Source organism: Trifolium pratense, linkage group LG4 (assembly GCF_020283565.1).
Source record: "Trifolium pratense cultivar HEN17-A07 linkage group LG4, ARS_RC_1.1, whole genome shotgun sequence".
Classification (NCBI taxonomy): Eukaryota; Viridiplantae; Streptophyta; class Magnoliopsida; order Fabales; family Fabaceae; genus Trifolium; species Trifolium pratense.
In genome coordinates this window covers 21,137,647-21,160,282 of record NC_060062.1, presented here as the reverse complement: position 1 = coordinate 21,160,282, position 22,636 = coordinate 21,137,647, and the positions used below count along the sequence as shown (strand labels likewise).

The window sequence follows — 22,636 nt, the reverse complement described above, 5'->3', positions numbered from 1 at the left end:
TTTCTGAAAGGTCCAAATATGTTAGTTGGGTGAGGTTCCACAAAGATAGAGGAATCGTCCCATCTAAATTGCATTCTTGAAGGTATAAATGAGTAAGAGACTTCAATTGAGCTATGGAATAAGGAATTTCACCTGAGAAAGAAGTGGAAGAGAGGTCCAAGTACCTTAGAGGCATGCTCCAGTTGGACTTTGGAAGTTGACCAATAAGGTCGTAATTATATGACAAATCTAGTTTTTGAAGGTTGGGTAAAGAGAGGACGTCACTTGACAAATTTCCTTGCAATTCAGTGGATCTTAGACTAAGAGAAACCAAAGAGGATGACAAATTCTTTAGCATAGACAAAGAACTCTCTGTGATTAAGGACAAATCCACATAATCCAGATAAAGGTCCCTTAAATTAGTAGCATTATGAATGAGTTTCTTCCATGTCAATGGATTGAGTGATATTAATTTTGACAAATGAGAGATTGTGGAGGGAATATTACCACTGAGGTATGAGTTTGACACATTTAGATGTGTGAGATTCACTAAATCCCCAATACCATCATGCAATGAAGAAGGGAAAAACAAATTAAAAGCCAAGTTGAGTTGTTGAAGGTGTCTAAGCTGGAAGATAGTGCTATTGGGATGTAATTCACCTTTCAGATTGTTGCAACTAAGGTCCAGACCAATCACGTAATCTGACACGTTGTCGCACATGACACCGTCCCACTCACAACAATCTGTATTGTTTTTCCAAGATTCTGTCTTGAAAGAAAAAGAGGAACAACTAGGTCCATGTCATCGGGTATATTATCAGGTGTAGATGATGAAGTGTCGACAAAAAATGAGTTCTTGAATTGTAATAAAGCAGAGCTGTCATGATGGTTGCATAATGAGAAAGTGTAGGAAGTAAAGTTTGTAAGCAAGAGCAAGGAGAAGAAGTGAATGGTAAAAGAAGGCAATAGAATAAAAAAGGAGGCCATTTAGAGCAACTTTGATATTATTTCTTTTTTATTTGATGATTTTGGATATACCAATTGATTACCCTCAATTTATTTATATATCAACTTTGATATTATTTCATTTATATAAGAGTGCTATTGTTTTGTAGTAAGGGAGCACTTCAGTAGAAGGAGTTTTTGTGGTTGCAATTATAGTGATATGATAATTGACAACAACATTAATTCATTAGCATCCATAGAAATGTTTGGTGTACTTTTAAGATAAGTAAACCCAAAATTTTTGAACCGTATATAATATTCAATTTGAAATATTTTTGAATGTTCAAACTTTATTTGCTGGTGTACGTATTTGACAACTTATTGTGTCCAAAAGTGGAGACTTGGACTTTTTCAATGGTACATAATGATCCTTTAGGAGGAATTTTTGTGGTTGCAATTATACTAGAAAATATTACACAGTTTCAAGAACTCCTTAATTTGCTCAACTTAGTCTGCAGTGATAAATTGACAATGGAAGTTTACAAAAGTTATATATGATTAAAAAGATTCATAAAAAGATAAAAACTATGAACAATAAGATAGTTACAAGATGTTGCAGATGTTAGAGGAAGAAGGTTTAAGATATAAAGCGGAATTCAAAGCTCATAATGTTCAAATTCCACTAAGCTATAGTCGCTATTTAACAACATTTCGTACTGAATAGTGTATTGCAAAAAATAGAAATTGAAAATGCGCTACACAGCCATAGACTCGACAACTCTGGTTTTCAAACCAAAAGTAAAAATGCAGACTTAAATGCAATTTTGTGAACATAAAAAGCAATCATAACAACATTTTATATGTTGGTGAGAATAACAGAGAGAGATATTGATATACCCTTGCATACTTTGCAGTCAACCAACCCCCCCTTGCATGCTTGTTGTGTTCTATTAAAAGTTGCTTCAACCTGTGTTGGTAATTCAAGGAGTAGGTCAATAAGTTTTACAAAGAATTTATATATTTTTAATTACGGAATCGGACTAAGAGGATTTCAATTCCATTTCCATAGAGCAGATCCAGTATGACAGTAGACTTTCGTGCTCTTTCTATCTATTTAAAATGGCCGAGAGTCGCTCAAGCGAGCAGGCACGTAAAGGGCAGCAAGCGCCTTCTACCTTCCGAAAGTAAAAGTGTTTGAAGTTGAAAATTGGAATCCATGTCTTATCCAATGAGACATGAGAACAATTAGCTCTATTACTATTTTCTTATGACTTAATTTGAGTGCAGTTTTTAACTTGTATAGCACGTAAAATGCACTCAAATCATGTAAATTTGTAAGAGTAAACCAATTTAATTTCTATTTCTATGAATCGATAATTTAGTATTTTTTTTTTTTTTGCTGACAAAGGATAATTTAGTATGTTAAATTTACAAATAGGAGTCAATTAATTAGAGGTTTTACAACTATAGAAATGCTGCAACATTAAAATTTTAGATAATGAAATTTACCATCCATGTATTCAGACTTACATATACTACTTTAAATAGTCTATTGTTTGTAGACAAACATTGAACCTAAAATTGTAGTATTACATTCAGAAAAAAAAGAAAAAGAAAAAAAAGAAGACTAATTAAATTATTGTTCAAACTATTACACATCGAGGATGTTCCTTAATTCATTGGAATAAGCTTTGAATACGGATGAAGCTAGTAAGAGGAGTGGAGCTGTAGATTTAGAATGTGGAGGATTGATTCGTGGTAGTAATGGCAACTGATTGAGTGGTTTCTAGAAGAATTTAGGGTGGTATACGCCTTATATGGCAGAATTGTGGGGGCGTTTTGTAGGGGTGGGGAAAAAAACCCAAAAACTAAACCGAATTGCAAAACTAAACCGAACCAAACTAAAAAAACTGAACCATAACTAACAGTTCGGTTCGGTTCATGGTTATCAGTTCGGTTTGGTTTGGTTTGGTTTAATGGTTTAGTTATTTTTAGTGAAAAATTAGTTATGATTTGGTTTAATAAAACCGTAAAACCGAACCACTTTAACAGTTCGGTTCAGTTCAGTTCGAAAGACAAACAATTTAGTTCGGTTCGATTTTCTTCGAAAACCGAACCATGCCCACCCCTAGCGTTTTGGAAGGTCCGAAGTTAGTTTGGAATTTTTATTTTTGAAATATTGAATTATCTATTGATTCTAAATTGTGGTGTAGTGAGCATTTTACGGAGTAATAAAAGATGTGAGTGTAACTGGCTGGAGACTTATACGAAAAATTTGTGGACTGCTATCCATGGATTGGGAGGTGAAGATTTATCATGTATATCGTGAAGCTAGCTCATGAGCTGATATTCTTGCTAACATGGGATGCGAGCACGATAATGATGATGATATGGTTGAGTTGTGTTGCTTGACTTAACTCTATTTTTGGTCTCTTTTGTTAAAAATAAAAATAAAAATCAAAGACAAGTTGACGTGACAAATTTAAGTACAAACTTATCTATTTTAGGGTTTTGTTTGGATAGACAAGATATTTACGGCTTATAACACAAATGCTTATCATGACAAGCGCTTATACATAAGCTCTTTGTTTTTGTTTGTATATACTATAACTTATAAGATACTCTCTATTTTCAATTATTTTAATTTTTTCCATTATTAAAATTTTTAAATATTTTGGGGTGCATAAAAGTAATTTCACCTTATTTAATGTCACACTTTTGCATTTATATTTTTAAAATTATATAATAATGAAAAAAATAGAAATAATAGAAAATAGAAAGGATTTCAACTCATGTTAGAGAATTTTAAAAAATAAGTCAAAAAGGCAAATTAAAATTTTTTATTTTTTTTAAAACTTAGTAGTATCTAGTCTTAGGATCAATCAATCCGACGGAATCAATCCCACCACTCACTTAAAGAGGCCATTTAAAGTCAGAGTTTTTTCCCCTCCATATAAATTAGCCCACCAAAATTGATCCGGGATCGACCAAATTCAAATCTTTTTTGTTTGTTTGTTTATTTATTTATTTGGTTTGATCTCTATTTTCTCTCTTCAGTAGCACTGCCCGCCCACACCCGCTGCCAAAGTTAAACCTCCGCCGTCTCCTTCTTCTTCATCTTTTGGTATGCTCTCTGCTTCCTATTCACCTTTTCAATTTTTCCTAATTTCCTGTTAAATTTATTGTGAATGAAGCCTAATCTGTTTTTTCATGCAATTGTGGATTGAAATATCTAATTGATTGGTTGAATTTAAGTTTTTCTCTGTCCAATTTCAATTTCCCTCTGAACCATGTTTGGCTTATTTGCTTAGTTTATATGATATGATATAAAGTTCTCTTGTATCTTCATTTTTTATTTTGTAATGTATTAGGCTAATTTGTCATGGGTTTTGTAGTGTTTAATATATATATATATATATATATATATATATAGGGTCATGAGAACTGGTGCCCCGGGGCAGAGGTTAAGGAAACCAAAAAAAGTGATTTTTACAGACGGAGGGTCTTTTTTAATTGACTTATTTGTGCTTATTGCCTGACATAAGTTTTGTGAGACTGTTTGAATTGACTTATTTGTGCTTATTGCCTGACATAAGGTTTTTTCAACTTATTTTCGTAAGTTTTCTAATATAGCTTATGAAAATAGCTGGTAGCAGTAGCATATATAAAAACAATTTATCTTTATTTTATCCTTTGCTACGAAAATAGCTTATGTAATCTTATGCATATGCCTTCTTATGATAAGCGCTTTTGCTATAAGCTGCAAATAAGTTGTTTATCCAAACAGGCTCGGAACTTACATACAGTCTCTAAACCTACAGAAGTGTTTTATTTATAAAATACCTGACCGGTGTTATCCATTGCGGATGGTGGAAAGCCAATAAACCATCATTTTAAGCTCTGCTATTTCTGCCATAAAATGTCATAGCGCTTCCATTCTTCGCAAATTGGCATGACGGTTGTTAAAAAATCTGCCATTACAATCCATGATGGGTGATATAAATTACTTTTAGTTTAGGGTATGTGTCTTTACTCTTTATGTCTTTACTCTTTGTGGGTTAAGAGGGATTAAGGTTAGCTTTGTAGATGAATTTTATTTTATCAATTTTGTTAAGACAACAAAATTGGAACATTGGTATTTAACCATATCATTGGCTGATCTTGCGGTTTGGCTAAATCGAATGCTTAGGCTTGCCTAGTATTTCATTAGATAGGGATACTGACCTGAAAGAAAATCCAAGCACCATACAACTGACTCGACGGTAGGAACCACTGTTAAAATACGCATAATGGAATGGTAAAATCTCAGCCTAGCTAGCAATTTTGTCCCTTTAGATTCTTCGAATGTCCATACCCAAATATTTTCTATTCCACACCAGTGTTCAAGCGATTCTTTTGTATCTGATTTCTTTTGTTTAAAATGTTTGGTCTATTCTCTATATGTTTCTGTTCCGCTTTGTTTTTCATGTCACTTTCATTTAACTGTGTGCTTTGATGAAGCACGGACACTGGACACGAGACACGGACACTGACACGTCGACACCGATAATAATTTGAGAAAATGACATAATTAAGTGTAATCATAAGTGTCGGTGTCGTGTCGGTGGGACGCGGCTAATCTGAGTGTCCGTTCTTCCTACTGCTTTCACAAACAAAATTCCATAAGCCATAAAGGTCTCGGGCGTATCTTTGAATTTATTGAGCTGCAGTAGTGCAATATATTTAGCTTTGTTGATCGGTAGCAGATTAAATGAACTAGTTTGCCAATACCAAATTTCACATACTTTGTACCCTATACATTCACTCTTATTCTATCTATTGTTGCTTTATGCCATTATTCAACCTCTCGATACCTTGATGATACTTAACAACTTTTGCTTAGAACACTCATGAGAGTCTGAGACACTGTTTACTGTTATATAAATATATAATAAATAATTACACACATTAGTCTCATCCTTACTTTTACGGTATGATTATCCAGCTACCAATACTATTAATTTCCAATCATAGTGAGCAGTTTTACAAGTGAGGCTACTTTTTGTTTTTTACTTACAGGGAATGTTTTCACATTGTTATTACAATCTTGGCATGACAAAGTTCATACATTTTTGTTTTTACAATGATCAATACTTTATAGTGCATTTTTGAAAGATTTGTCTGTGTCTGAAATTGAACGGATCACTTTATAATGCAGCAATCCTCGAAAGTTTGTTCAATATCTTCATTGGTAAGTGTACTGTAGTCATGGCTCAAGAAAATGGCATGAGAAAGAAGCCAAACATTTTGGTGACTGGTACACCAGGCACAGGAAAGACAACCATGTCAACAGCTCTGGCTGAAGCCACTCAGCTCAACCACATCAAAATTGGAGATTTGGTTAGAGAGAAGAACTTGCATGATGGTTGGGATGATGAGCTTCATTGTTACATTCTTAATGAAGATTTGGTAAGCTACCAATTTATATACTTATCATTCTTGCATTGTTATGTTTGTTGTTGTTACCGGCGGAGCATTGTGTATATAAAAATTTAAATTCAAATTGTTTGCCCATCCACTAAGCCCCTAAAATTCATGTTGTTATTCCTCTAACATGTTATCCTTTTGCATCCTTCCTTAACCATTCCCTTCCTTCACTATTGTTGATAATGACTCTTCAATATTTTTCCATAATATTTACTAAATGATGAACTTTCAGTTATACCGTTGTGATAAAAGACTGTTGTTGGTTGTGTATGTAGTTTTAACTTAAGTGTATGTTTTTCTTGGTTTTTGTAGGTGTGTGACGAACTTGAGGATGTTATGGAAGAGGGAGGGAACATTGTGGATCATCATGGCTGTGATTTCTTTCCTGAGCGATGGTTTGATTGTGTGGTTGTACTCCAAACCGATACCTCCATTTTACATGACCGTTTGAGCAAGAGGTACGAGAGCACTTCTTGCTGTTGTTGTTGAATGTTTATTTTGCAATTCTATTGTATGTTTTGGGCTTTCAGCATTAACTTACTTTCTTCTTCTCTGTGACAGAGGATACCTAGATTCAAAGCTTTCCAACAATGTTGAATGTGAAATCTTTCAAGTTTTGCTTGAGGAGGCTAAAGAAAGTTATGCCGAAGATAAAGTTGTTTCATTGAAAAGCGATACCATCGAAGACATTGATAGAAATATTGCAACTCTGACAGACTGGGTTAGAAATTGGACCGTCCCAGTTTAGGGGATCACATGCCTGAATCTACTGTATTTTTGACATTTATGTTATGGGTTTTTAATTAGACAAATGAAAGTGTATTCAAAATTTACCTGGTTTTTCATTAATGAAGTGAATTGTCGTTAGTTAAGGAAGGTTTAAAAATACTTGATGGAATGGAGTTATGAAAGAGTTGATGAAAAATTCTTGTAGTTGATGGAACAATGAATAGCTTTTCACTAACCACCCATCTTTCAACCACATTTAGAGCTGTCAAGTGGTCCAACCCATTCGAGCTAGGGTAAGTTTGGGTTGGGCGAGCTCTAGCGCAGTCTAGTTCGTAGTGGCTTGCAAGCTAGGGTAAGTTTGGGTTGGGCGAGTGCTAGTGCAGTCTAGCTCGTAGCGGCTTGCAAGATAAACAGACTGTCGATCTTAGAAGAGAGAATAATACTGGCATAGATAGTAGACTCGTTTGGGTTAACCTTGCTTGAAGTTACACCATACCTTACAAATAAAGATGCGAAAGTGAGATATTCCTTCCCTAAAAATCATGATCTGAGAGGAATGCAAACAATATTAATTTGAAGTAAAATTATAATATTAATTAATGTTATGTTCAAACAAATTATCCTTAAAAAAAAGTTGGGAAAAATTAAGCAATGCATATTAATCTGGTTCGGCTGGTCAGTTTTAACATAAAGTGGTTCCGGCCCTCTCTCGATCGCAGTTGCGAGGGATCGAACAGTGGTCCTTCCTACTAAGTTCAACGTCAATCATCATTGAACCAAGTAACGATTGATTAAAAATTCTTTGCCTTTAGTAAAAAAAAAAAAAAAAGCAATGTCATTATCTTATACCATACCATTGTATAAAAGGAACTTAAACTCCAAAGTTAAATGTTTAGATTTGTCAACAAATCTTAAACGCCGAAATTGTTAGGTGATATGTCATAAATGAGATTTGAATCTTGGTCTCTATTTTGTGTTAGTTTTCAATAACTTATCATTTCATCTATGTACCGAAAATAATTGGCCAAATTTTTTTTGGGTCAATGCGTCTTTGGCCAAATTTTTTTTGGGTCAATGCGTCCTTAATAACGCACATTTATTTTTTAAAAATTAAATTTGTATCATAATTGAAGAGAATTTGAAAAAAAGTAACCAAAAAAAAAGAAGAGAATTTGAAAACACTTAAGAAAATTTAGCGGCTATAATTTCACCTTTTTAAGATGAATAAGTGGAAGTATATGGTTCAAAATTTCGAATCTCAGTTCCTGAATATTTCATGCAAGATGTTTTCTCTTCCCACCCCCTTGAATTTTCAATTTTGCCCTAGAAAAAACTTCGGTTCTTAGAAACCGAAGTTTTTTTTTGCCTTGAAAACAAATTTCGGTTTCTAAAAACCGAAATTTACTCTGAATTTGCACTAGTAAAAATTCGGTTTCTGCGAACCGAATTTTTCTGCAAGGGCAAAATTAAAATATTTGGGGGTATAAAAGATTCATGGCGAGAGAAAATATCTTCATGCAATGTCATTATGCACTTGGCTATGTTCATAGAGTCAATCCTTTTTCAAATATAGATATAAATTTAAATTCACATAAAAAAATTAAATTAAAAAAAAATATATATATATATATACTGTAATTGAGTAAAAACACGTAATGATTAAACTAAAATTCAAATAAATTTAGATAACATAGTAACTTTTTTATCAATACATAGGATAAAAAAAGATTTTGCGCGTGAATTTTTCATAATACCAACAATACTTTTGAGTTTTTTTAGCAGTAAAAATTTTTTATTAACAAACTCACTATAACATAAAACATGTTTTTTTTTAATATTTTTTTTACATAAATTTACATAATAGACGCGCGGAACGCGCCCTGGCCGCAGGTCAACTTAAACTCAATTTTTTTATGTACCAAAAAAATTCAAATATAACTAAGAATATAACGAGGTGCATAATCAAATAATTGTTCTATTTTCTTATGTCTATCTTGAGCGCCAATTCCCCTTTCCATCCTCTCTGCTTCCTTTCCATAGTGTGAACAATTTTGCCGACTTTAAGAACTCGGGTTCTTCAACCATTAATCCTTTTCTTCCATTCACAAAACCCAATTTTTACTGGTGAATTGAATTCAATTGTCTTCAACTCTTATCATGCAGCTTAACTGTTTGTTAAAATGCTTCAAACAATAATCCTAAAAGAATGTTGCTTTTTGTCTTATTTTGTGTGTTTGCCCAAGATACATGCATTTTGCATCCAACAATTTCTATATATTCTCATACCCTCCATTGAGTTGCTACATCAAACAATTGAAATTAGTTGCCTTTATTTATAAGTTATGACTAGTAGAGTTGATAGAATTTATTATTTACTACAAGCTTGAGGAGGCTAGTAACACACTTTCCAAAACACTCGTTTATTGGTTAAAATTCATATGGTTCTACTAAATCATGTGAGTTCCATATAAATTTGGTGGGACTCGTGAACTTTAACCAATAAACGAGAGTGTGTTGCTAGCATTATTCTTATTACCACGATTATTACTATTATTTTAGTTGGTTTTCAATTGTGGAAATATTAAGCTGTACTTATCTTCATTTTCAGTTAGTGAGGGACAGCATCAGGGAATTGTTTTGTTGAATTGAGCCTTTGCAAGAATGCTCTTCAGGAGTTTACATTCTAGCAAAATTCAGTATCTGAGACGAAGGTGTTTTTCATCTGCAACTGCTCCTCATGTGCTTAAACTTGGGGATGTGTTGAGAAAGACAAGGATTTTTACTGAGGAAGATGTACTTCAGTACTCTAAGGTGAGTCATGATTCTAATCCTTTGCACATGGATTCGGCTGCTGCTCAAAATGTTGGATTTGACGGTCCGCTGGTACATGGGATGCTTGTTGCTTCACTTTTTCCTAATATCATCTCATCACATTTTGTAAGTTCCATATATGCTAACCGTCTCTAGAAATGTTGATAACACTGCTAGAAATGATACAGCCATGTTTGGATAAACAAATTATGCACTTATAGCATAAACACTTATCATACATGTGCTTATGTATAAGCTATTTCTATAACTAAAGATAAAATAAATGCAAATTGTTTTCATATAAGCTATCAGCTGATTTCATAAGTTATTACAGAGAGCTTCTGCAATTAAGTTGCAAACAACTTATGGTTATGTCAATAGTGCATTCTTGCAAACAAGTGAACAACTAAGAGCATTCCTACAAACAACCTATCACATAAGTTGTTTCCATAAGCTCTCTCAAACAGTTTCACGAGTGGTTATGTCAATAGATAAACTCAATTAAGTCAATCCGAACAGGTTCATAAATCGACAATTTAACAAACTAATTTACAGTGAACAAATAGATTATTCAGGATAGAATAAAGATTTTACTATACTAGGTTGTGAATGAAACAGACCCCTGAGCAAATGCCTATTAGTAACCTAGAGAGTTTGAACTATATGAGTACATGTACACTGTTTAAAGAACCATCCTCGAATATAAATAGCAAACAAGAGTAGGAAAAAATATTAGAGACTTTTTTTAGGAAAATGGTCACTATTAAACCTAAAGTTGATTCTTAGACTTAAAACCCCTTGCCCTTAATAACTTCTTTCAGTCAACTAGAGTATTAGACACTTGTTAGTAGAAAACTATGATGAAAAATAGTGAAGGATGAAGTGTAAAGGATACTATTAGAATTTGAGTATTGGGCCTAACTCATCCTTACAAAACCGGCTTATAATGTGAGGATTGCCTCTAGTATATAAACACTTAGTCAGGCCATCTCTCAACCGATGTGGGACTCTTAACACACCCCCTCACGCCCAGCACTATTGGACTTGGTGCGTGGATATAAACGGTAGGTGGCCCGAAAACCTGATAACAGGTGGCCCAACGGATCGTGGAGACTCTGATACCATATTAGAATTTTAGAGGCCTATACTCAACCACAAAAGCTAGCTTGAGAGTTGAGATTTGCACTACACTTATAAAGGTTATCTTTGCTATATCTCTAGCCAATGTGGGACTTCTAACACACCCCCTCACGTCCAGAACTGAACAAGCTGGAACGTGGGATCAACAACAACGGGTGGCCCAAATATGGGAGGTCTCCACAACAAACAACAAATGGATCTAGGATAGGCTCTGATACAATATTAGAATTTGAGTATTGGGCCTAACTCATCCTTACAAAACCGGCTTGTAATGTGAGGATTGCCTCTAGTATATAAACACTTAGTCAGGCCATCTCTCAACCGATGTGGGACTCTTAACAGATACGATGTACAATTGTAATGTGCACTGTTAGTGATGTCCAAATAAGTAATATAAGTCCTTCCTCTTGTTATGAAGATTAAAATGTGGCATTATAAATAGAATGTTCGAGATACATGTAATGTAAATAGGTATATTTATGACTATTTTTATGCAGGGTGTGAACATGTGCATTCATGGATAAAAGACTTAGGGCCTATCTACTGGCATTAATACTCGCGAGACACTTTGAGATAGCTTATGATATGTTCATAAGCTGTTTTCAGCTTAATTTTATAAGCTCTAGGATAGCTTATGAAAATAGTTTGACTTTATTTTAATTTTTGTTACAACAATAGCCTATACATAAGTGCTTATGCTATAAATACTTTGATTAAGTTGTTTATCCAAGAAGGCTTTACTATTCAATTGCTTAAATGATATGGGTATTGTGAATTGAGGCAATAACATGAGGTCCTTCACTCTAGTTCTTTGATGACTATTTTCATAAAGTTTTTCCCTTTCTTCCCTGGTACCTTCATTTTTCTAATATTATAGAAAATTATTATGGATAATTGTGTAGCCTGCAGCTGTCTATGCATCTCAAACCTTGAATTTTAAGTTACCAGTCTATATTGGAGATCAGGTTGTTGGTGAAGTACAAGTAACTAATCTAAGAGTAAATAAAAACCGATATCTGTAAGTCTTGACATCACTGTCTTGTGCTGTTTTTTGAATTGACAGTGATTTCCTTTCTACTCATTTGTTTGTTAATGTTATTCAGTGCAAAGTTTAAGACAAGGTGCTTCAAGAATGGAGAAATTCTTGTCATTGAAGGTGAGGCATTGGCTTTGTTACCAACCCTTGACTATAGAGCTGTGGAAGTATAACAAGCAATAGAAGCCAATCACAATGTTAATCATGAATGCCTTTTCGTAGGAAGCATCGGACATACCAGTAAAAAGCTTTTGATCTTTCTGATTCGGATGCAATTGAAATGACTCATGCTTGATTGTTTCATGTCCGCAATTTTATCATGTTTCGCAACAGATCACTTTTTCTGTGCAACTCTGAATCAAGTAGCAGAAAGAGTATAATCTATGTCTAGGATAAACCTTTGTGCATTTTGTACCCTTTAACGCCAATGGTTTTGGAATAGAAGTTTATTGTATTAGTGAGCAAGGCTTACCTTAATTTCGCAGCCATTCTAGTTTTTGTTTTTAAGATGTAGTATTATATGATGTGATGAGATATTGAAATATGACTTAACATTTGTGTAAAATCTGTATATATTTGTTGCTACATAGATATTAATATCAACACAAACTAATGTAAATTCATGATTTGCTGCAAAAAAATATTTCATGGATAATAAACTAATAGTTCACCCCTTATAATGGATGATATTCAAATCAAAGCTACAAAGAAAATTAAAGTAAAAATAAAAACCACCTCTTAATAAAGTTTGAAAACTCCATAGTTCAGTCTACCACACAAATAAAAAGAAAACCAACAAATATCAGCTGACACTATAGCTAAATTCAATTTATGCCAAATTCTAATATCTGAAATTTATCCCAAGAAGTTGGTGCACAACAAGATTAAGATGAGCACCATAAGTGAATGGTAGATATTAGAAGCATCTAAAGCAGAAGCACCACTTTTGTGAGATTTAGGTGCAGGAGCTGGTGCAACAGAATCTTTAACATGAATGGCAACCTTCAACCCGTGCCAACAGTAACCTCCTCCACTTATAAAGTAATAAGTCTTCTTATTTGTCAGCTGAAAAACGTCTCGTCCGGCGCCTCCGGTTACATTCTTAATGAATCCTGCATCTATGCAGTTTTCATAACTTGTTTTGTTCACCTCTAGCACATTGAAATAGCGTTTATCTTTTTCATATCCAAAGTCTTGCAAAACATAAGAAAATAAGTCATAGTAAATTAATTTACAATAATGAAGAGATAAATCATCATTTAATTAAATCATTAGTATGCAGCAAAATTATAGAAGAAAATAAGTAATGAACAATCCAAGAACTGTAGAAAGTAATAGTAATAATAGTGCCAATATATAGCCATCAACTTCTGCATTTTCATTAGGTTTTTACATGCCTTCATTGAAACTTGGGTTTATGTTTGATATAATTGATTATGAAATTTTAGTATTGAGAAATTTGACCTTTCAAATTGATGAAAATTCATTGTTTTATGAAATTCAAAATCATCAATTAGTTTTTTGGGTATGTCAAGTTAGTCTCTGAAATTGTCTCAGAGATTGATGTGATTAAACAATTTTCAGTTTTTGAGATAATTTTAAAATTTTGTTAGTCTCGAATACTAAACTATATTGTCTGACCCTACAATATTAATGTTATATTGGTGATTAGATCGTTCGGAAGAATAAATGATATTTTCATTGCACCGCGGTGTGAATATTGAGATTTAGGGTTTAAGATTTATAGGAGCACACATAATAAAAAGTTCAAAAAACAATTGAAAAACAAGGAAAAAAAGTTGTTCAAAATTGAAGAGTTTAGAATATGGATTAATTTGAATTCTCATCTTAATTTTGTTTTTAGGATTGAAATTAAGGAACAAATCCAAAAACAAGAACACAAGACAAACAAAAATGAAAACTCTTACAAAAAAATTAAAGCTACAAGATCAACCGCTAAATCTAAATAAATAAAAAAGATGTCTCAGACACGATATTCCTATTCTAAATAAAAGAAAAAACAAATTTTACTAAACTATCCGCAATCAGATTAGTCTCCTCCAATGAACATGAATAAGATAATAAGTAGAAATCAAACAAAAATGAAAAAGAAAACTTACATAGCCAATCATTCAAATGAAAGTGCTGATTCAATGACCAATTGGTCAAGTTATTACCAAGTACCCATCCACTACCCTTACTACCTCCAACATAGATTAAATCAGATTTTGCCATGTTCCACATCATAGCACTCATCATCATCATCAACAACATATTTTTTGTAGAACTCAAAATCTCCATATTTTTACTTTTTAGTCACACCCTCTATTTTGTAAACAACTATAAGGGTTAATTATATAAGGTCCTATATAGAGATTGTTGTATTGTACATTGTATGTATGTAGGGATCTGAATCCAATGTATGTCACGTTTTAGGAATTAATAAAGCAATCAAATCGTTTCCAAAATTTTGTAATTGATTTTGGCATTGGAAAATGATATTTCAACGCATATTTTTAAACAAGAATACGATAAATATATACGTATTTGTGCATTTTTTGATGTTTATAATATTTTTTGCACTCCTCGAAAACCGTGCATAAAGGGGAACAAAATACCATGTTGTATTTTTGTTATTGAAAATGTGTTTAAATAACACATCTCGCATTGGCATTATACACGTTGGCAAGTATTGGTTGTCAATTAGATCACAAAATAACATATTTTTTAGACACCTCACACCGTACACTTCATCAATCTTTATACGCAGTTCGAAACATGTGAGAAAATATTACTACCTCCGTCCCTAATTAAAAGACTTGTTTGACCACTGCACGTACGCCAATGCACAATTTTGATCACTAATATCTTTAATTTTCTATTAGTAAAAATTATAAAAATTTAATATTTTGAAAATACTCATCAAAACAAATCGAACAAGATCTTATATGCTAATATTTACATTTATATATTATTAAAAAAATATGGTCAAAACAAGGTAAATGAATAGTATATTTTTGACAAACAGAGTCTTATAATTAGTGGCGGAGGTAGTAAAATAACAAAAAAAAAATAGGTAGGTTGTATTGGTATCGTATTTTTGTCTAAATTTTATGTTGAAATATTTGTTTTTGTTACTATTATTACTACCAATAAGTAACACTTTAGTTTTAGTATATCTATATATATATATATATATATATATATATATATATATATATATATATATATATATATATATATATATATATATATCTGCATATTTCTCATAGTTTTATTATTCTGCCTGTCTCGTATTGGTATGATGATGACAAATGAAGAAACTGTATATCACCATTACCAATAATCATGAACATGAACAGAAACAACTAGTTTACCATGTTTTTCTCAGTTACAGGGGCTATGAAACCCGACACACCTTCATCTCTTCAAGGCTTTGAGCCATGAAGATTTCAAAACCTTCATGCAGGCCGGAGAATTGTTGACCAGCCAAGTTGCAGCCTCTTCTTCTACTGACAAAGCATTGGAAGGGTGCAATCTTGATTCTATATATTGTCTTGATGAGCTTGTCAAAATAGTTGAGTGTCATAAGAGGATAAACCAACAGGTTATCCCAATCTTCTATAATATTGAACCTTCCTGTGTAAGAAACGGGACTGAAAGCTATGGCAAATCTCTTGATAAGCATGCACGGAGGTTTGGAGAGGACCATGAGAGGTTGCGAAAATGGCGGTCAGCTTTGCACAAAGTTGGCTGCATGAGCAGATGGCATTTTAAACTATTTTTGGTGTAGACCGGGTATCTCTGCACGCAACTGCTTTGTGGGACCCAAATGGGTGGCAAACTCTTCCTAAGAGTTTTAACACTATTGCATGCCCAAGTCAGGGGTCGATCTCAGGACCTTGGTAGATGGCATTTTAAACTATGGTACGCTGTTTCTCAAATTTTTACATTTTTCCCTACGTGTATATAAGTGTTATTACTTCCTCTTTCTCATTATAAATGTCTCATATTTAAGCTGTTTATTTGTTTTTAATTATTAATTGTATATTTTAATTCATAAAGCAATTTAGGCATAATGAATTTAAAGGCCTTGAACTGTAGGAGTAGGAGCGTTGAACATGAATTTATTCAAGACATAGTGAATTATGTTTACTGTACTCTTCCCCGTTACCATGTTTTTCTTAGTTTCCGAGAACAAGATACCCGCTACACTTTTTCGGGTTATCTCTACAATACTTTGAATCACGAGGGATTCAAACTCAACAACTTCATGAAGGATAGTGGGTGTAGGGAGGAGGGGGATCAAAGTTCACACAGTCTCTTATTACAACAATTGAAAATTCAAGGCTTTCGATCATCGTTTTCTCTGACAACTATGCATATTCCTCCTCGTGTCTTGATGAACTTGTCATCACCATCATTGACTGACCTTATGAAAAAGAACAACTGATTACTTGTTTGGCCTATTTTCTACAAAGTGGAACCAACATAAGACATCGAGAAAAACAATAAACACCATCCTTCATGAAGCGGGTACAATAATACAAGTTCCTTTATATTTTTGCAGGGAGGAATATGAGTACGAGGTTGTCGAAAAAATTGTGAAAGCGGCCATTTTAAGTTGAGATGCTTGTAGTCACTTCCATTACCAACTACTATATAGTCCTTGGTTGTTGGGACTGAATCATACAATGATCACAAATGCGCGCGCGCACACTGTGGTTAGGCTCAAGGCGCGCCTAACACAATTCACACACACAAAATTTCTGAAAATGAAAGAATGAATAAAATTGGGGAAGATGAAGGAGAAAGTAGTATTTTATTATTTACACACTTATTAACAAAGTCACAAACAAAACAACGCACTTGTTAAAATAATTGGAATTTGGTCTGGTTTATTTTACGATTTTCTATTATTTTCTATTTCTTAAAATTAGCACAGTAATAAATTTTTTTTTTGCAGGAACCGAGTCTCAAATCTAGGTGATCTCACTTATCCTTCTTTTTAACGAGGAAATAGGCCCCTCCAATGATAGTTCCGGCCCATCATCGACTCCAGAGAATTCGTTCGAAATTTGAGTCTTAATATGGAGCCATTTTCTAATACGGAAGAGGGCACTTCGGCTCGACATTCTATCCCAAGCGGGACCGTATCTGTTGTCCAAAATGCTAGCTTGGAAGCGTCGATGCGAAATTGCATAGTACAACTCGAGCTGGACAGTAGCCCTTACTTGCTAGATAAGGCAAAGGGGGAGTACTGGTGGAATTTACTGCAATTAAATTATTTGACAAAAAAATAATTTAAATTTTGATTACATCTTCAATTCTATCATGAAAAATTCTAGTGAATGTCAAATATCCCCCTTGAAATTTTAAAATTCGTCAAATATCTTCCTGAAATTTGAAAATAGGCAAATACCCCTGAAACTTTAAAAAGTCAATCAAATTACCCCTGGTATTGACTCTGACTGGTAGTGTCGTGGGCAATTTAATTGACTTTTTAAAATTTTAGGGGGGTATTTTTCTATTTCCAAATTTCATGAGAGTATTCGACGAATTTTAAAATTTCAGGGGAATATTTTATAGTTTACTCCCCACATAACCAAGTAGTCATAACTCAAATTTCAAGCATCGGGAGATTGGAAGGTTGAACAACATCTGAGTTAATCACCGTTAACTCATCAGAAAATGTAATTTAATTTTACCTTTTTTATTTATTTATTGCTTATTTGTTTTGAATTGTATCAACTTCTGACATGCAGCTTAGCTGTTTGTTAAAATGCTTCAAACAATAGTTCAAGGGAATGTTTCATTTTGTCTTATTTTGTGTGTGCCTGTTATACATGCATTTTGCATTGACAATTTCTATTTATTCTCATACCTTCCAATGAGTTGCTACATCAAATCAAACAACTGAAATTAGTTGCCTTTATTTATAACCACTAGAGTTTGATAGAATTTATTATTACTGCAAACTTGAGGAGGCTAGTAACACACTTGTTTATATGGTCCTTAAGAAGTCCCGCATTAGTTGCAAGATGACCTGAATATATGTTTATAAAGTAGAGGCAATCTTCACCTTACAAGCCGGTTGTGTAGGGTTGAGTTAGACTCAACTCCCTGAGAATACATTTGATGGGACTCGTGATGAATTATAACCAATAAAAGAGTCTGTTGAAAAGTTTGTTAGAGTAGAGAGTGTGTTGTTAGCGTTACTCTTATCGCTATGATTACTGTATTATTTTAGTTGGTTTTCATTTCTGGGAATATTAAAGCTATGCTTAGCTTCATTTTCAGTTAGTGAGGCACAGAATCTGGACTTTGTTTTGTTGAGTTGAACCTTTGCAAGAATGCTCTTCAGGAGCGTACATTCTAGCAAACTTTAGTAATTTGAGTCCAAAGTGTTTTTTCATCTACAACTCCTCCTCACGTGCTTAAACCCAGGGATGTCTTGAAAAAGACAAGGGATTTTATTGAGGAAGATGTACTTCGGTACTCCAAGGTGAGCCTTGATTCTAATCCCTAGCATAAACATTTATCATATATATATGTGAGCTGTTCAATTTTTTTTACTATACTGGGTTATGACAGTAACAGACCCCTGAGCAAACTAATTTAGAGTAAACAACTAGATATTCAGGATAGGATTTTACTATACTGGGTTATGACCGTAACAGACCCCTGAGCAAATGCCTATTAGTCCCAAACCTAGAGAGTTTGAACATATGAGTACACTGTTTAAAGAACCATCCTCTAATATAAATAGCTAACAAGAATAGGAAACAAAAAAATTGGACTTTTTCATGTAGATCAGTATTTAGGAAAATGGTCACTGTTAAACCTAAAATTGATTCTTAACCGTTGCCCTTACTAACATCTTTCAGTCAACCAGAGTATTAGACACTTGTTTGTAGAAAACTATGAGGAAAAATAGCGAAGGATGAAGCGAAAAGGATAAGAAGTGATATTGTAATGTGCACTGTTATTGATGTCCAAATAAGTAATATAAGTCCTTCCTCTTGTTATGAAAATAAAAATGTGGTATTATAAATAGAAAGTTCAAGATACTTATAATGTAAATTGGCATAATTATGACGATTTTTGTGCTGCGGGTGAAAATGTGCATGCATGGATAAAAGACTAAGGGCTTGTTTGGGTTGACTTATTTGAGCTTATCTACCGGCATTAATACTTATGAGACACTTTGGGAGAGCTTATGATATGTTCATAAGCTGTTTTCAGCTTATTTTATAAGCTCTAGGATAGCTTATGAAAATAGTTTGACTTTATTTTAATTTTTGTTACAACAATAGCCTATACATAAGCGCTTATGCTATAAATACTTTGATTAAGTTGTTTATCCAAGAAGGCTTTACTATTCAATTGCTTAAATGATAGGAGTATTGTGAATTGAGGCAATAACATGAGGTCCCTCTCTAGTTCTTTGATGACTATTTATGTAACGTTATCCTCTTTCTTCCCTGGTACCTTCATTTTTCTAATATTATGGAAAATTGTTATGGATAATTGTGTAGCCTGCAGCTGTGTATGCATCTCAAACCTTGAAGTTTAGGTTACTAGTCTATATTTTTCTAATCTAAGAGAAAATAAAAACCAATATCTGTAAGTCTTGACATCACTGTCTTGTGCTGTTTTTTGAATTGATAATGATTTTGTTTCTACTATTTGTTTGTTAATGTTATTCAGTGCAAAGTTTAAGCCAAGGTGCGTCAAGAATGGAGAAATTCTTGTCATTGAAGGTGTGAGGCGTTGGCTTTGTTACCAACCCTTGACTATAGAGCTGTGGAAGTATAACGAGCAATAGAAGCCAATCACAATGTTAATCATGAATGCCTTTTCATAGAAGCATTACATACCAGTAAAAAGTTTTTGATCTTTCTGATTTGGATGCAATTGAAATGACTCATGCTTGATTGTTTCATGTCCGCAATTTGATCATGTTTCGCAATAGCTCACTTTTTCGGCACAACTCTGAATTAAGTGGCAGAAAGACTATAATCTATGACTAGGATAAACTTTTGGGCATTTTGAACCTTTTAACACTAATGATGTTGGAATAAAAGTTTGTTGTATTAGTGAACAAAGGTTTACCTTTAATTTCATGGCAATATTTTTTCTAATTTTGTCTTTAAGATGTAGTATTATGATGTGATGAGATATTGAAATATGGTTTAAAGTTTGTGTAAAATCTGTATATATTTGTTGCTACATGCTATTAAACTCAACACAAACTAATGTAAATTCTTGATTTGCTGGAAAAGAAAATACACGGATCATAAACTACACTTCACCCCTTATATTTTTTGTAAGTAATAATGGATGAAATTCAAATCAAAGCTAAAAAGAAAATTAAAGTACAAACTACCTCTGAATAAAGTTTGAATACTCCATAGTTCAGTCTACCATCACACAGACAAAAAGAAAACCAACAAATTATAAGCTGATACTATTGCTAAATTCAATTTATGCCAAATTCTAATATCTGAAATTTATCCCAAGAAGTTGGTGAACATCAGGATTAAGATGAGCACCATAAGTGAATGGTAGATATTAGAAGCATCTAAAGCAGATGCACCACTTTTGTGAGGTGCAGGAGCTGGTGCAACAGAATCTTTAACATGAATGGCAACCTTCAACCCTTGAAAACAGTTACCTCCTCCACTTAAAAAGTAATAAGTCTTCTTCTTTGTCAGATGAAAAACGTCTCGTCCGGCTCCTCCGGTTACGTTCTTAATGAATCCTGCATCTATGCAGTTTTTATAACTTGTTTTGTTCACCTCTAGCACATTGTAAGAGAGTTTGTTGTTTTCATATCCAAAGTCTTGTAAAACATAAGAAAATAAGTCAATCATTGGTGAAAATAAAAGATAGGTAATTAATTTACAATAATGAAGAGATAAATTATCATTTAATTAAATCATTAGTATGCAGCAAAATTATAGAAGAAAATAAGTAATGAACAATCCATGAACATAGGTATGTAGAAAGTACTAGTAATAATAGTGCCAATAGCTGTCAACTTATGCATTTTCATTAGATTTTTACATGCCTTAGCTTCATTGAAAGCTTGGGTTTATGTTTGATATGATTAATTATGAAATTTTAGTATTGAGAAATTTGACCTTTTAAAATTGACGAAAATTCATTGTTTTATGAAATTCAAAATCGTCAATTAGTTTTTTGGGGTATGACAAGTTAGTCTATGAAATTGTCTCAGAGATTGATGTGATTCAACAATTTTCAGTTTTCGAGATAATTTTAAAATTTTGTTAGTCTCGAATACTAAATTGTATTGTCTGACCCTATGATATTAGTGTTATATTGGTGATTAGATCTTTCGGAAGAATAAATGCTATTTTCATTGCAGTGCGGCGTAAATATTGAGATTTAGGGTTTAAGATTTATAGGAGCACACATAATAAAAAGTTCAAAAAACAATCGAAAAAAAGGAAAAAAGTTGTTCATAATTGAAGAGTTTAGATCATAGTAGGGATTAATTTGAATTCTCATCTTAATTTTGTTTTTGGGATTGAAATTAAGGAACAAATCCAAAAACAAGAACACAAGAGAAACAAAAATGAAAACTCTTACAAAAAAAAAAATTAAAGCTACAAGATCAACCGCTAAATCTAAATAAATAAAGAAGATGTCTCAGACACAATAATCCTAACCTAAACAAAAGAAAAAACAAATTTTACTAAACTATTCGCAACCAGATTAGCCTCCTCCAATAAACATGAATAAGATATAATAAGTAGAAAACTAACAAAAAAGAGAAAGAAAACTTACATAGCCAATCATTCAAATAAAATGTCTGATTCAATGACCAATTGGTCAAGTTTCTACCAAGTACCCATCCACTACCCTTACTCCCTCCAACATAGATTAAATCAGATTTTACCATGTTCCACATCATAGCACTCATCATCATCATCATCAACATATTTTTTGTAGAACTCAAAATCTCCATATTTTTATTTTTCAGTCACAGCCTCAATTTTGTATACAGCAATGTTGTATTGTACAATGTAATACTATATATAAGAGATCTGAATCCAATTGATGGTGTCACGTTTTAGGAATTAATTGAGAAATCAAATCGTTTCCAAAATTGTAGGAGTAATTTATTTTGGCATTATGTGTTTGGAAATTATTAATTAAGGGTGAGTTTGATGCGTTAAGTAACACAACACATTACAGCGAACAAACTTTTATACTACCTCGGTCCTTAAATGCAAGATAGATTTTTTCTTTGTATACTTTCAAATTTTCTAAGTGTATTAATTATTTTATTACTAATATATCCTAATTAAAATACATATTTTTTTACGATATAAAATAAATATTTTAGAAAAATAATAATTTGTTCTCTTTGTTAAATGATAAAATGATAAAAATAATATCAAATGTCACAACCCACTTTCTTAATATCCTCAATTTTTTTGTTTAATTAGTAAAATGATCTCTTAAAGATATTTTTGGTTTTAGATTGGTAAAAAATCTCCG

At 32.8% G+C, this 22,636-nt stretch overlaps 5 protein-coding genes across 8 annotated transcripts in view; 2 read left to right on the top strand and 3 right to left on the bottom strand.

Annotated features, from left to right (window-relative positions):
* Positions 1-1,021, bottom strand: part of LOC123920051 (receptor-like protein 6) — a 49,930-nt gene extending 48,909 nt beyond the window's left edge. The window contains exon 1 of the mRNA XM_045972143.1: positions 2-1,021. Within this exon, the coding sequence (XP_045828099.1) occupies positions 2-700 (699 nt within the window). The 5' untranslated portion in view covers positions 701-1,021. The remainder of the gene's footprint in view (position 1) is intronic.
* Positions 1,022-3,904: 2,883 nt separating this feature from the next.
* On the top strand, positions 3,905-7,243 carry LOC123921863 (adenylate kinase isoenzyme 6 homolog). 2 transcript variants are annotated; one of them, XM_045974565.1, is made up of 4 exons: positions 3,905-4,048; positions 6,122-6,372; positions 6,703-6,848; positions 6,952-7,243. In XM_045974565.1, the coding sequence occupies exons 2-4, from the start codon at positions 6,172-6,174 to the stop codon at positions 7,136-7,138; spliced, it is 534 nt and encodes a 177-aa protein (XP_045830521.1). In that variant the 5' UTR covers positions 3,905-4,048; positions 6,122-6,171; the 3' UTR covers positions 7,139-7,243. The 2 variants fall into 2 exon arrangements, with proteins under 2 accessions (XP_045830521.1, XP_045830522.1); XM_045974566.1 differs by lacking the exon at positions 3,905-4,048 and adding an exon at positions 4,775-4,943.
* A 1,836-nt stretch (positions 7,244-9,079) lies between these two features.
* On the top strand, positions 9,080-12,732 carry LOC123881750 ((R)-specific enoyl-CoA hydratase-like). Of its 3 annotated transcripts, none has more exons than XM_045930486.1 (5): positions 9,095-9,191; positions 9,728-10,056; positions 11,973-12,088; positions 12,174-12,226; positions 12,329-12,732. In XM_045930486.1, the coding sequence occupies exons 2-5, from the start codon at positions 9,781-9,783 to the stop codon at positions 12,388-12,390; spliced, it is 507 nt and encodes a 168-aa protein (XP_045786442.1). In that variant the 5' UTR covers positions 9,095-9,191; positions 9,728-9,780; the 3' UTR covers positions 12,391-12,732. The 3 variants fall into 3 exon arrangements, with proteins under 3 accessions (XP_045786443.1, XP_045786442.1, XP_045786441.1); XM_045930485.1 differs by having other exon boundaries at positions 9,103-9,243; XM_045930487.1 differs by having other exon boundaries at positions 9,080-9,243; positions 12,174-12,732.
* A 155-nt stretch (positions 12,733-12,887) lies between these two features.
* On the bottom strand, positions 12,888-14,437 carry LOC123881751 (lamin-like protein). Its single transcript, XM_045930488.1, has 2 exons — positions 14,227-14,437; positions 12,888-13,299 (listed from the first exon to the last, which is right to left on the bottom strand). Exons 1-2 carry the CDS (start codon positions 14,405-14,407, stop codon positions 12,962-12,964), a joined length of 519 nt encoding a protein of 172 aa, XP_045786444.1. The 5' UTR covers positions 14,408-14,437; the 3' UTR covers positions 12,888-12,961.
* A 6,182-nt stretch (positions 14,438-20,619) lies between these two features.
* Positions 20,620-22,100, bottom strand: LOC123919734 (lamin-like protein). Its single transcript, XM_045971721.1, has 2 exons — positions 21,920-22,100; positions 20,620-20,951 (listed from the first exon to the last, which is right to left on the bottom strand). The coding sequence occupies exons 1-2, from the start codon at positions 22,098-22,100 to the stop codon at positions 20,620-20,622; spliced, it is 513 nt and encodes a 170-aa protein (XP_045827677.1).
* Positions 22,101-22,636: the final 536 nt, after the last annotated feature.